Source organism: Equus caballus, chromosome 3, assembly GCF_041296265.1.
Source record: "Equus caballus isolate H_3958 breed thoroughbred chromosome 3, TB-T2T, whole genome shotgun sequence".
In the NCBI taxonomy this organism is placed as follows: Eukaryota; Metazoa; Chordata; class Mammalia; order Perissodactyla; family Equidae; genus Equus; species Equus caballus.
Window position 1 is genome coordinate 7,752,616 of NC_091686.1, and position 13,199 is coordinate 7,765,814.

The 13,199-nt window shown below is 40.4% G+C and overlaps 1 protein-coding gene across 1 annotated transcript in view; it reads left to right on the plus strand.

The window, feature by feature from the left end:
• Positions 1-12,770, plus strand: part of LPCAT2 (lysophosphatidylcholine acyltransferase 2) — a 64,413-nt gene extending 51,643 nt beyond the window's left edge. The window contains exons 12-14 of the mRNA XM_023637009.2: positions 2,624-2,722; positions 7,277-7,412; positions 10,546-12,770. Of these exons, the coding sequence (XP_023492777.1) occupies positions 2,624-2,722; positions 7,277-7,412; positions 10,546-10,730 (420 nt within the window). The 3' untranslated portion in view covers positions 10,731-12,770. The remainder of the gene's footprint in view (positions 1-2,623; positions 2,723-7,276; positions 7,413-10,545) is intronic.
• Positions 12,771-13,199: the final 429 nt, after the last annotated feature.

Below are 13,199 nucleotides of genomic sequence, written 5' to 3' on the forward strand. Positions count from 1 at the left end.
GTTGATTTATATAGCAACCTCAGTCAGAAATTTCATCAGCAGTATTGCACAACTAACCTGTAGCAGGGCCTTAAAAACTATTTGTGGACGCACCTCCAGGGCCCTGATATTTAATGTGCCTGTTGATCTGGAAGAGCTTTCAGAATTACTTTTTAAAAATATTTACTTTTAATGCAAAGTGGGGTAAAACAATTTAATTTCTAGAAAATTGGTAATGCAATTATGTATGTGGGTAGAAATATGCTCTTAATAATAATATTCAGGTGAACAGATTGAATAATAATACTCCATTGGATTTGGAGAGTATCTTCAAAGACTCACTCCCTTTTTCTGTTGGCTGCTTCAAGGAAGGTTCTGTTTTCTGTAAGCATTTTTAAAGTATTTTGATGGCGTTGATTATCTCTCATTTGCAAGGATGTGTCAATGAAACACAACAAACAGAAAATAGTCCTGGTCCTTGGGACGCACCATCTCAAAACGTATTTGAAACCATTTCCTTAAATGTTGCTAGACTTAAAAAGTTGTAAAAAGTATCCGATTCCATAGGAATAAAAATGTTGAATAAACTCAACTATGAAAAACCGTAGGGAACTGATACCTGAGAATGAGACACATGAAAATCACCGTTTATCCCTTCTGGAATTTTCAATGATCCGTGTGGGAACAAGTGGCCAGGCACTTCCCGCTGGTCCTGGAAGCCAGTGTGGTGTGACTGTGGGGTGGTACCAAGCCAGCAGTGACCCCAGCCCTCCCTTCTGTGCCTTTCTGGTCCCACTGACTGCCGGGGAGGGGTGGGGCCCGCTGTCTCTGAGTTTCAGCAAGGCTGACTTACCTCTTATTTTTCTAGCAACTCACTGGAGCTCCTTGGTTCCAACTCGGGCTGTCCTGGCCTCCAGATTAGGACAGATGCTGGAGGGATGAGGGCCCCTTCCAGAAAGCTGGCTTCCTCCTTTGAAACGTAGCCCTGAAATCTTTTCAAGTCTAGATTTTTTTTTTTTTTAATTTCATAATTCTTCATGAGGAGTTCAGTGGGTTTTTAAAGGAAAGAATCATAGAGTTGAGGAATACCTTTTTATCATGGAACTGATTTGAAATTGGAAAATTAAAGGAATGTATTTTGCCATATACTTTTTTATTATCTGTTTTTGAGTGTATTTTATCAAGCTCCTTGCTTTAATTTGAGTGATTGGGAGTCAGATTACCTACATTTTAATTGTAGTTCTGGCAGTGGCGAGTTTTACAACCTCGAGTAAGACTTATGTCTCAGTTTCTTCATTAGTAAAAATGAAGAAGTTGAATAGATGATTCCAAGATTCCTTCCACTTCTGAATTTTATTATTCTGAATTTGGAAACTGAACAATGTATTTTTTTCCTAACCCAACAATATAATCTCTCAGAGTAATTTTTGTGCTGTTTTTCCTCACTTCACTAGGATGAAAATTTATCATTTCTCATGTGATTGATTATCAGGGCTCTGATGTAACATTCTTTTGTCAGTTAAAACCACTCATATATGACCGCTAATGAAAATCAGAGGTCTAGAACATTATCTTGTTTCGTGAATAGTGGTAATATCAGGTGTCCTCTGCATTTCTATTTCTCCATCTGAAAAACAGATTATACTTGACTTGTGTTATACATAAGGTTTGGTAGTAGATATAAAAATTGGATGTCTCAATAAAGATACAACAAAAATTCAAAGGAGTATTTCCAATCATTCAATCTATGACTATCTTCAGTGTCCACAGATCAATCTTATATGTATTTTCAGAGCTTCTTCTCAAGACTTGTATTTTGCTTCTTGGAGAAAACCGATTGCAGAAGAAATTTCCTGATATTGAGCAATATATTCATGGGTCAGTAAGCTGCTCAACCTCTAAAGCTAATGAAAAACAACCCTCTATAATGCATAAGAAAATTAAATGGTGGCACAAGAAACAAGTTATGTCCCTTAAAACTCTACCATCTCCGAAACTTCTGGGGTGATGAAAGTGTTGTCGATATTGATTGTGGTGTTATATATATTTGTCAAAACACATCAGGGGCCGGCCCAGCCGTGTAGTGGTTGGTTTCATGCTCTTTGCTTCCGTGGCCCAGGGTTCGCTGGTTCAGATCACGGGTGCAGACCAAGCGCCGCTTGTCAAGCCATGCTGTAGTGGCATCTCACGTAAAATAGAGGAAGATTGGCACAGATATGGGCTCAGTGACAATCTTCTTCAAGCAGAAAGAGGAGGATTGACAACAGATGTTGGCTCAGGGCCAAACTTCCTAACCCCAAAAAGAAGAAAGAAAGAAAGAAAGTCCTAGATCCTGCCTCCCAGAGGAGCTCCCATCAAGGCTGAGCTCAAGAACCCACACTGGGTGCCATAGAACCACTCTAAGTGAGCCTCAGTGATAAAATGTTTGTATTTATTGCTAAACAGAAAAAGAGTTTTCTTCCTTCTGAGTTGAGAATGGATGGGCCACTTGCGTGCTCTTCCATCTCAGAGCGAACTTTTCTCCAATAGGCTGAGCGGATGATGATGTAGAGCTGTTCAGCACTCCTGAGTTTCACCTCGTGCGCTGGGATTAATAGTACTTCAACTAGTGGCCCTGCTAATTGATTTCTCCCCTCCTCCACAGAACCATGATGGCAGTATCGACTTCCGAGAATATGTGATTGGCCTGGCTGTCTTGTGCAACCCTGCCAACACAGAAGAGATCATCCAGGTGGCATTTAAGGTACTGTCAGCCCCACTGAAAGCATCTTGGTCTGTCTCGTAAACAGGTGTTGACTCTAAGTGTATTATTTGAAAATCAGCGAATCTATTATGTGAGTTTATGGATCTGCTGTGACATGTACACGAGGATAATGTGATTAAGACAATTGCTGCTGAGAATGAAGCAAACACAGCATCAGTTTAAGCAAAAAAGCCTTTGGAAGCAGCCTAGTTAACAGCATCAAGATTGAAGAGCAGGTGATTTGACAAATTAGCTTAAAAAATTATGTCTTTCCAGCCTCCCCATTTTGAAACCTCTAAGTGAGGTTTATAAATAAGCACCACCTGTCACTAGTCATCCTAACTCACCATGCGGAAAGTTCTGATGCATCCTTATTTTCTCTCTCTGTATATCAGAGATAGTTTAAGTGGTATTTTCCTGATGGAATTTATTGTGTTGTGGTGGTGTCAGGTAAGCATCATCAAAAGATCCCTGAGTTTCCACCCTGTATGTTTTCCTGTCATATCACATTTATTTTCACTGCAATATTGAGGGGGTAGATGAATGAAAGTCCCCAGCAGAACTTGATGGAGGTTTGAATTGTGAGGACTCAGACTCCATTTATCAACTACATGCCCAAAAGAAGAGGGAAGAATACATTCCCTCAGTATGTTGTTGGTTCTTCTGAGATGGGAGGCGCTTCATCGAATTCATATTTAATTGGCATGTCCACTTTGAGTTCTAAGCTTATGGGGTCTGCTCTGAAGTAAAAGGAAAACTTAATCCCCCTCCTTGTCTTACCAAGTCGTGTATATTGACTCTTCCTGCTCAGCCGCTTGGTGATCTCTTTGCTTCCATCCACCATGACATCTGAAGACCTTCCCTATTCTTCTTTCTTACGGTTATCTCTTCCTGATTGTCTCTGAGAAGAATATCCCACTGTGACTCCAGCAAGTTGGTTTCTTTTTTTCATCTGTTACCTACAAACACTCTCTTCCTTCACGAGTTCTTTCTCACATCCTGGATGACACCAGGGATAGCCTCAGGAATTTTCATGTGTTCTATCATTGACAGAGGAGTCCCCAGTTTTGCTCTTTATTTCAGATTGGTTTAAGCCGAGTTAACTGCTAGGCCTATAAAGAACCCTAGTGGTTGATGCATAGCAGATGGTCATAAAGCAACGGCCAGAACGTTTTCCAAGTTTAAAACATTTGGCTTTTACAGACTTATTCATCATAAAACCTAAAATTATACACGTAACGAACTTATTCCGATCCAGATATTTCTGTTTCTGTTTTGGGACTGTATGTATAATTATAAGTTTCGTTGGGCCAATGGTCACTTTTGGTTTACCAATGAAAGACCTGATAGAAAATTTGGCCCTTACTCACAGTAATTATTGTTTTTAAAGAAGTTATGAGATTTTTATCTAGCCTAGACCTTGGTTTGGGCTGGGGGAAGGAGGAAACGAGAACCTGAAACTACAATTAGCTCTTGTCGGTAAGGCTGGGGTCAGGCTTCACAGTGGTTATTTTTTCAACCTTCCGTCTTAGGTGTGTTTTATGTTTTGGGAAATATGTTAGCATACTTTTCTTTTTCATTAGGTAGTATCCTATTATATAGGATCCATTCACATCCTTTTATTGGGGTAGCACTTCACGGTTAATTTCCCGTCTTTGATCTCGTTCCATCGTCACAGTGACCTTTGGAGGTAGGACGTCAGAGAGCTGCGGCTGTAAGCAGTAGGCTCTGCGGCAGTTGTAAGCCGTGGTTGTGGGCGTGGATCCTGGCTCAGGAATTCATTGTAAGGACGGGGAGTAGGCTCAAGGGGAGACTCAAAACCGGGCAGCTGCGGAGGCCCCCGCTGCAGGATCTGTTCTCCACGCTCCCTCCCCGCAGCGAGGTGGAGCGAACTCCAGCTCTGCTCGTCCTCCACATTCCAGGGAGGCTCCAAATGGGCTTGGGCCGTGTGCTTGCCAGGAAAGACAGAGTGTTTTGATTAAGAGGCCCACAGTATTCTCTGCAATGGGGAGATGTCATTCCCTCGTTCCCAAGGGAAACCGGGGTGTTAAACTTTCCACCAGAGCCCAGATCATGAGATCCAGGAACTGTGTGCAGGGAGACTATTGAGGATGATGAGTAATTGAGGGAAATTTAGGGCTTTAGTGCGGGGAGCTATCTGGAGCAGTTGTGACAAAGGACAGATGGAGGGAGAGGAAGTAAAAGTCCCCAGCAGGGATGCGTGAAGGGAACTTAGAAGTGAGAGCCACTGAAGCACTGCGGGATGAGTTGGTGAGACTCATTGAGGAATGGAAGGCCTTGAAGAAAGCTTGGAGCTGGTGAGGAGCGGGGTGTGACTGAATCCTGGCACTTAGTTTGAAGTCCAAGGCCCAACGAGAGCCCTGGGACTGCAGGTTGTGAAAATAAATGCAAATTCACTTTTCTCTTTCCAGCTGGCTCACCTCCACTTAGGGACTGAGTGGTAGAAAATGGATTATAAGTCAGTGCTTTGTCAGCTGGGGGAAGCGACCACAACTTCAAAATACTATGTTTTCCTCCTCCCAATCCTCGTGGACCGTTAAAGCACTGTGCAATATGTGCTTGTTGTTCTTTTCCCGATCATCACACCTTATCGAAGGCCTGTTCTTTTTCTGGTTTTGATCATGTATTCGATCAGAAGTAGATACCTTAACAGCAGGAACTCTAGATATTATCTGCCTGGATTTGAATGCCAGCTCTCCCTCTTGCAAGTTGTGTGACCTTGGGAAAGTTGCCTGACGTCCTTGTGCCTGTTTTCTCGTCTGTAAGATAGGGCTAATAATGGCACCTGCCTTACGTAAGACACTTGTCAGGGTTACATGAGTTGATACATGTCGAGTGATTTGAACTCTTTTGATCAGTGCCTGCACAGTCAGTGCTTATAGCGTTACAAACTTGTAATAACCGGGAGAGGATTGAATATAGGGTATTAGTTATCTAACTGTTCCCCGTTTTGCTGCTTGACTTTCAATCTATCCCACTCCGCTGCTTTTTCCCCTCCACCGATAAACGTATTCCGTCTCTCCCTTCCGAAGGACAAGCTCCTTTTGTGCTTGGCTACTTCCCCATTTATCTCCTTTCCTTTATTACATAATTTCTTAAAAGGAGAATCCATGCTTGTTGCCCCCACTTCTCCCCTCTCTTCCTTCCTTGATCCCCATTATCATCTGGCTTCCAGGTTCCGGAAACTGTCTTTACGTCATCACTTCTTCAGGATCTCCTAACTGCCAAACCCAGCAAAGCTTTTTGCTTCTCGCTTGGCCTTTCTATAGCATTTTACTCCATTGGCCGTTACCACTGTCCAAGTCTCTTCCCCTTTCTTGAAAGCCCTCCCTTAGCTTCTAGAATGCTTGCTCTTCTTTTCTGGTTCTCCATCTCCGACTGCTGCCTCCGAGTCCTGTTTGCCGGTTCCTCCTCCCTACACACATCTCACCTCTGGCTGTTCTCAGGGCTTTGCCTTACTTTGTACATTCTCTACAGATAAGCTTCAAGTACACCCATAGTTCCAGTTCCTACCTGACTGCCTGTCACAAGCCTCATCACTCTCCTGAGTTGATATGCTGAATCAATTACTTCCTCCTGGCACCTCTGACTCAAATTTAACATCTCCGGGTCCAGCTCCTGATCTTATTGGGCACCTGTGCTCCCGCTCTTGGTGATGTAACCACTTTCACCCAGCTGTCCAAGCTAGAACACTTCAGCCATCTTTGGCTCCTTGCTTTCCATCACTACAGACCTCTAACTGATATGCAAGTCTTGTCTTGGCTTCCTTACAGATTCTGTCCCTTCCTGGCCTTCCTGCTTCTTCACCTAAGCCTCTTAATTGTTTTGCCCACCTCTTGTCTTTCCAACCTTCCACCCTCCATCCATGCTGCACACTCTGCCTCAGAGAGTTCCCTCAGTTCGCATCTGATCTCACCACGTCCCCTCTCATCCTGTCCCTGCCGGGTTAGTGGAGGCACTGTGTCTCCATCATGATCTGATTCCTGCTTGTCCTTCGGTCCTGACTTGAGCCCCCAGCAGCTCCCTGCCAGTCCTTGTACACACTGGGAATGTCTCTTCGTGTCCTGAGACGCAACTGAAATGTCAGCTCCTCCTAAAGCTCTGTGTGGCCAAGCAAAACGGAGCAAGTTAACCAAACTGGCTGGTAACTGCAGTAGAAGGCTATGGACTAAGGTACCAACAATCATAATAGTGGCTAGACCTCCTGTTGATGTTTACTGCTAGCACTTAGGTAAGCTTTCATTTTCCTTATCTCATGCCCTCTCCGGGTAGGACTCATCTTGCTCTCTGCAGGACCCTCACGTCCCTTTGTACTCACTATAGTTGTGGCTCCTATTTTCACTCTGTATCTTTCCACCACTAAACTATAAGTGCAGTGAGAGTGGCGGAGACCATGCTTTCTTTACATGCGTATCCCTAGCCCCTGGCACTGTAAATGTTTGAATTAGGAAAGAACTTATTTTCCAAGATTATGCCGTACCACCATTGTTCTGAGGGAGCTAATTGTTACGTTTTGTTTTCTTTTTCCTTCAGCTCTTTGACGTGGATGAGGATGGCCACATAACGGAGGAGGAGTTCTCCACCATTCTGCAGGCTTCCCTTGGAGTGCCTGACCTTGATGTTTCTGGTCTCTTCAAGGAAATAGCTCAGGGCGATTCTGTGTCGTACGGTGAGTAGGCGGTTTGGCTCCTGATTCAGTTTACAAAGCCGGCATCCGGTCTCTGGATTGACCCTCATACAAGAGTGTTGTTTCTTCCCCTCCACTAATTACATGAATAATAGACGTAATAGCAATAATGATGATAGTAATAATAGCTAATTATTGACAACTTGCCATATGCTAAATACTCTTCTAAACATTTTATATCTGTTAACTCATTTAATCTTTAACAAGCCTTTAATCAATCCTCTTCATTATTCTTACTTTACCGAGGTGCAGAGAATTTCAGTAACTTACCTAGGATCATCCAGCTAGAGAATGGCAGAGCCGGGATTCAAACCCCAGACATCCTGGCTTTAGGGCCCACCCCATTGACCTGCACACTTAGTGCCCTCCTGGAGGGCCTTTTCCTTTCTGCTGCCAGTGTGGCCAAGCAAAACGGAGCAAGTTAACCAAACTGGCTGGTAACTGCAGTAGAAGGCTATGGACTAAGGTACCAACAATCATAATAGTGGCTAGACCTCCTGTTGATGTTTACTGCTAGCACTTAGGTAAGCTTTCATTTTCCTTATCTCATGTCGTGTTGTTGGCATCCCTGTGAGGTAGGGACTATCATGGCGGAAGACCTGGCAGCCAAGTGGCAGGTCCATCCGTCAGTGACCAAGCTTCTTCCTGCTGGCTCGAGTCCACACATCAAAACAGGCTCTGTAGGGCTGAAGGACGTACGTCACTTTCACATATTTCACAGTGCAATCGTTGGGAAACACACCACGCATCAGCAGCTGCAGAGAGGCCTATGTGACGGTTGCCCAACCTCGGCTTTGATGCGGTCATAGATGTCAAGCCGGCTTGTCTTCCCCAGCCTTTCCCCTCAGGCTGGAGGGGGAGTCCTCGCGAATGCCTTTTTCCTTAGGATCTTCAAAGAGCCCCAGCTTGTTAACTTTGCTGGGATGGGGAATTAGATCACATTACTCTCTGTTTTTAATTACTGTCATTTTGGCTGCCCTTTATTCTATTTCAGGTAATTAAGTGCCTAGGGCGCTTATACTCTAAGTTCATAAAAAAAAAAGAAATAAAGTATAAAATGAGGAAGTATTTCCTGAGATAAAATTTGTGAGTCATCAACCCCATGTGTGCTAATTCTCTGACCGTTTTTCTTTCATGAGTAAGACTCTCTGTTACTCTCAGCTACCAAATTTTGAAAAAGTACTTGGAGTAACTATTTCAATGGAAGCTAATATCAAAATTTATTTTTAGGTAGTCATAATTTAATGACTCTTAATCGAATTAATCAAATTATTAGAATTAATTTCGATTTTAATAATTTTTTTAGGCAAATCTTTGTTTTTTGCAGTTTGATCTTTTCCCTTTCAGAATACACAGGATATCTTCTTTTCCCCAATATTATGCATGTACATTTTTTTTTTGCAGGAATGTTTGAGGTACGTAAACATGATTTTATCAAAGAATAGGTATTGAAATGTATCATAAATGTGACCATTTAAATTGTTTCAATGTGATCATTTAAATTGTTTTCGTTCTTGGTTTTCCATTAGCCAAGTTAATTCCCAAATTCCACTTCTAGCCAGTTCACAGCACTTCTAGAAATGAGTTATTCTTTAATGCCACTGCCATCCCCAAAGAGAACAGAGCAAAATCTTGAAATTAAAGCTTTTGGTTTCAGTAGATCGACTCTCATGCTCACTTATCTTAGAAGTCACTTATGTCCCCTGTGTCTCCATCATTGAAATAGACTCATGCAGATGAACCTTGATTTTGGATGTTAAGAAAGAACAATTAATAACTTACCTGATTTGGAAAGACAAAATTGTCTATTAATGCTAATAATGTTGCAGTTGCAAAGAATGATTTGGGCTCAGTCTGGTGACTTCCTCATCACTAAGACCTATTTTTGTCTTCAGGAGTTGTTAGGTGGTCTAATGTACCATGAAGCAGACTCTTGGTTATCAGAGGATTTTAAAGAAATGAGTGGATAAAAATAGGATGTTGGGTTAAAATTATTCTAGAGTCAGATAGCAAGCTGAGTGCAAGACTAGGCTCCCTTTGCTCTATGAGCTCAAGAAGATTTTCTCCATCCAAACAGAAGAGGATAGAGAAGTTTCAAAACTGAGGGTAGCATCATATTTCAGGAACTCCAGGTTACTGGAAGCTTGATGTTCAAATTCTGAGGGGTAACGTGGTAAGCCTTCTGTACCTCCAGCTCGGTTCCTGAAGCTGGACCCCTTGAGATGAAGAGAGATGGGCTACTCAGAGGTCTTGCAACATGATGATTATGTATTAGGCGCCCCACTTGCCTTTAATGATCATAAGTCAGGGCTCTGCTTTTCAAGACTGTATATTTCTATACCAGAGTTAAGGGTTAAAATAGTTTTAAAAGCCGGTAATAGAAATTCCTGGGTAATAGAATCTTTTAAACTTTTTATTACGAAAAACAACAAAAATACAGAAAACTGAATAAAACATAAACAGAGCATAATGCAGTTTCATAAAGTGAACATTCACATAACTACTGCTCAGATCAAGAAATAGAGCTTTATTGACCTGACTTAAAGAGGAATCTCTACCTTGCTCGACTTTGGCATTTTACCACAAAGTACGCATTTTTAAATATTATGTCTTAGCTTTGCCTAAGTTTTTGAAGTTTATGTAATGGACTCGTATAATATGTGTTCTTTTGTATCTGGCTTTTCTCATTCAAGTGGCTTTAAGATTCATCCATGATGTTACAACACAGCTGTTCATTCATTTTCATTGCTGTATAGCGTTGTTCCATGAATATGCCACAATTTATTTATCCACTGCTACTGTTGACAAACGTTTGAGTTGTTTCCATTTTTTGCCTCTTATGAATAATGTGGCTGTGAACGTTCTCATACATGTCTCCCAGAACACAGTATGCACAAATTTCTGTCCTTTGGAATAGAACGAGTGGGCCCTTCTGTACGCATGTCTTCAACTTGACTGGATCACGGAAAAACTATCTTCTGAAGCAGTTGTACAATTTGTGAGGGATGAGTAATAGAATTTTGCAATAATTGTATTATTAAAGTCATATGTTAATCATCGTGCCAAAAGAAGATCCACCTCAATTTATTGGTTTTTGTTTGTTCTCTTCTTCTAGAGGAATTTAAAAGTTTTGCCCTAAAGCATCCAGAATATGCTAAGATATTTACAACATACTTAGACCTCCAGACGAGCCATGTGTTTTCACTGCCAAAAGAAGCTCAGGCAACTCCCTCATTCACAAGTAATAAAGTCAGTCCTGAAAATCGTGAAGAGAGCGCCTCAGACAAGAAGGATGACTGACAGTACATTTTCCCAGCAAAGTGAACGCGTGGCTCTTTCTTGAAATTGCAAAGACATTTATTGATAGTGTTTTAATTGTGATTGTTGAGTAGTGACGATGTTTAAGATGAAAGCTTTTTTCTTTATTAAAAATGATAGACTTTATTATTAAAATGCTTTTAGTCTCATGTGTATATCAAGTAATATTCCTTTTATATTATATTGTGCTGTCCTGATTGGTTTACTGGTGATAAATATGTTTGTATGCATTTTCCAGTTTAATTTGCATATCCAAATGAATGAAATGGTCTCACTTAGTTATTGATCAGCATTATCAACACCTAGAGCTTAAAAACTGTAAAACACTTTTTAATCTACTTCCCTCTAAAGAAATAAAGTAATATTCTGTTATCTCTAATCTTTCTCATTTCTGAAAATAAGAATCAAAAGTCTGAGGAATGTTGCAGGATTTTATACCTTTAACTTCATAGATGCACTTTTTTCTATTTACATCTCAGTTTCTTGGATCACTGACTATGGGTGCATTAGAAGGGAGAGCTCTGTTCATTACATGACACTTCTGAAAAACTTATATTCTCTTTATCATGCATACCTATTATGGATTTTCTTAACCACCTGCTAAGGAAATCATACCCTTTTGCATGACCTACAGATTTAGAACGTTGCTTTAAAGGCAATGGCTATGGCCAAAAGCCAAGTGGCAGTTGCATTATTGAAGGTAACATTGGTTGCCTAATGAGAAAATGAATTGTTTGCCACAGAGTTTAATTTGAGTTGGATAGTTCAGAATGCAGTGCTTGCCCAGTAAAGGAATTATATTTGCTCTATTTATATAATATTAGAATTAATATATTTTAGGGGGCTGGCCCAGTGGTGCAGCAGTTAAGTTCCCATGTTCCGCTTCTCGGCGGCCCGGGGTTGGCCAGTTCGGATCCCGGGTGCAGACATGACACCGCTTGGCATGCCATGCTGTGGTAGGCGTCCCACATATAAAGTAGAGGAAGATGGGCACAGATGTTAGCTCAGGGCCAGTCCTCCTCAGCAAAAAGAGGAGGATTGGCAGTAGTTAGCTCAGGGCTAATCTTCCTCAAAAAAAAAAAGGAATTAATATATTTTACCTTCTAAGTGGGTATTTTGTTAAGTGTCCTCTCGAGTTTTAGAGCTTGTCTGAAATATCTGCAGGGAAAACACAGAATGTTCCAAAATATCACTGAAAATTAGGGAATCCAAAACCTACCTTTTAATCCAAGACCACAGTGTAACCCCCAGGCGGGAATTGCACAATGACATTTTTCCTTTCGGTTAAGCAATAATTTCCCTCAAGTGCCATTTTTATTGGATGTCATGTGTGCATGCATATTGTTAATATCATTTATGTTTGAAATTTTGAACAAAGAACCAATTTATTAATATAATGTACAAAAATAGTTATTTCACATTCTGAGTTGTCTTTGAATTCAAACTCTTTGTTTTGACTGTGTGTCTGAATATATTGGTGATAGACCCTGAAGCTAGTTTTTTAAAGCCATTTTAGAAGTTGAGAAGTCTCATGAGAGGTGTCGGAGTTTATATTTAATCGAGTCATGATTTCAAACTAGTTTTACATGTTAAGTAGTTAGTATTCGAATTTAATGAGTAAATATGTATTTGGATAATTGATTACTAAAAACTTTGTGTATATAAATGTTTGCTTTTTGTATGTCTTAAAGCTATTTAGACAAAGCATTGAATGAGCTGGAAACAACTACCTAAGCAAAGTACATTTATATAATCGTGTCTGTCTTATGCAATTGAATGTATGTAATACTCAGGTACCATGATTGTTTTTTCTCATAAAAAAGCCACATATTAGTCATGAATGAAAAAGCATTGTAAAATAAAAGCTTTCTATGAGGCTCTTGAAAGTGATCCTATTGTTTTCCTGTTTTAAAGTAATATTTTATGCTCTTTAATTCCGCTTCTGCCAATGTAATGTTCCTATTCCTGTTTTACTACTTGAATAAACAAACTTGCTACATAAAATTCTTGGCAATTACAAAATTCTGGTTTTGCCATTTTGTCTCGAATGTAATATACCTTTTTAACATCGGGGTTTGAATATAAGTTTGCATATTTATGAATGTGATTAATCATTTTTGTTTATATTCAAGCTTTATGAAATGTCAGACATGACTAATGAAAAAGCCAAATTTTAGCTAAAATAGCAATAGCATTCCTAAAGAAGTTGACTTTTGACTGGTGGAGTGTGTGTAATAACGCAAGTCATGATCATCAGTATTACTACAGACTAGGCCTCTCTTTTTATGCCATCTTAACAAAGAGTTCCTTCAAAGATGAGACTTCTTAAAAACTCATATTGAATTTTTTCCTCTTAAGATTTAAAGTAAAGAATTAAATTTCATTAAATCGGTAAAACACACTGTGGTATTATATAGTAGGTTCAAAAATGTGTTACTCTTTGAAATTAGA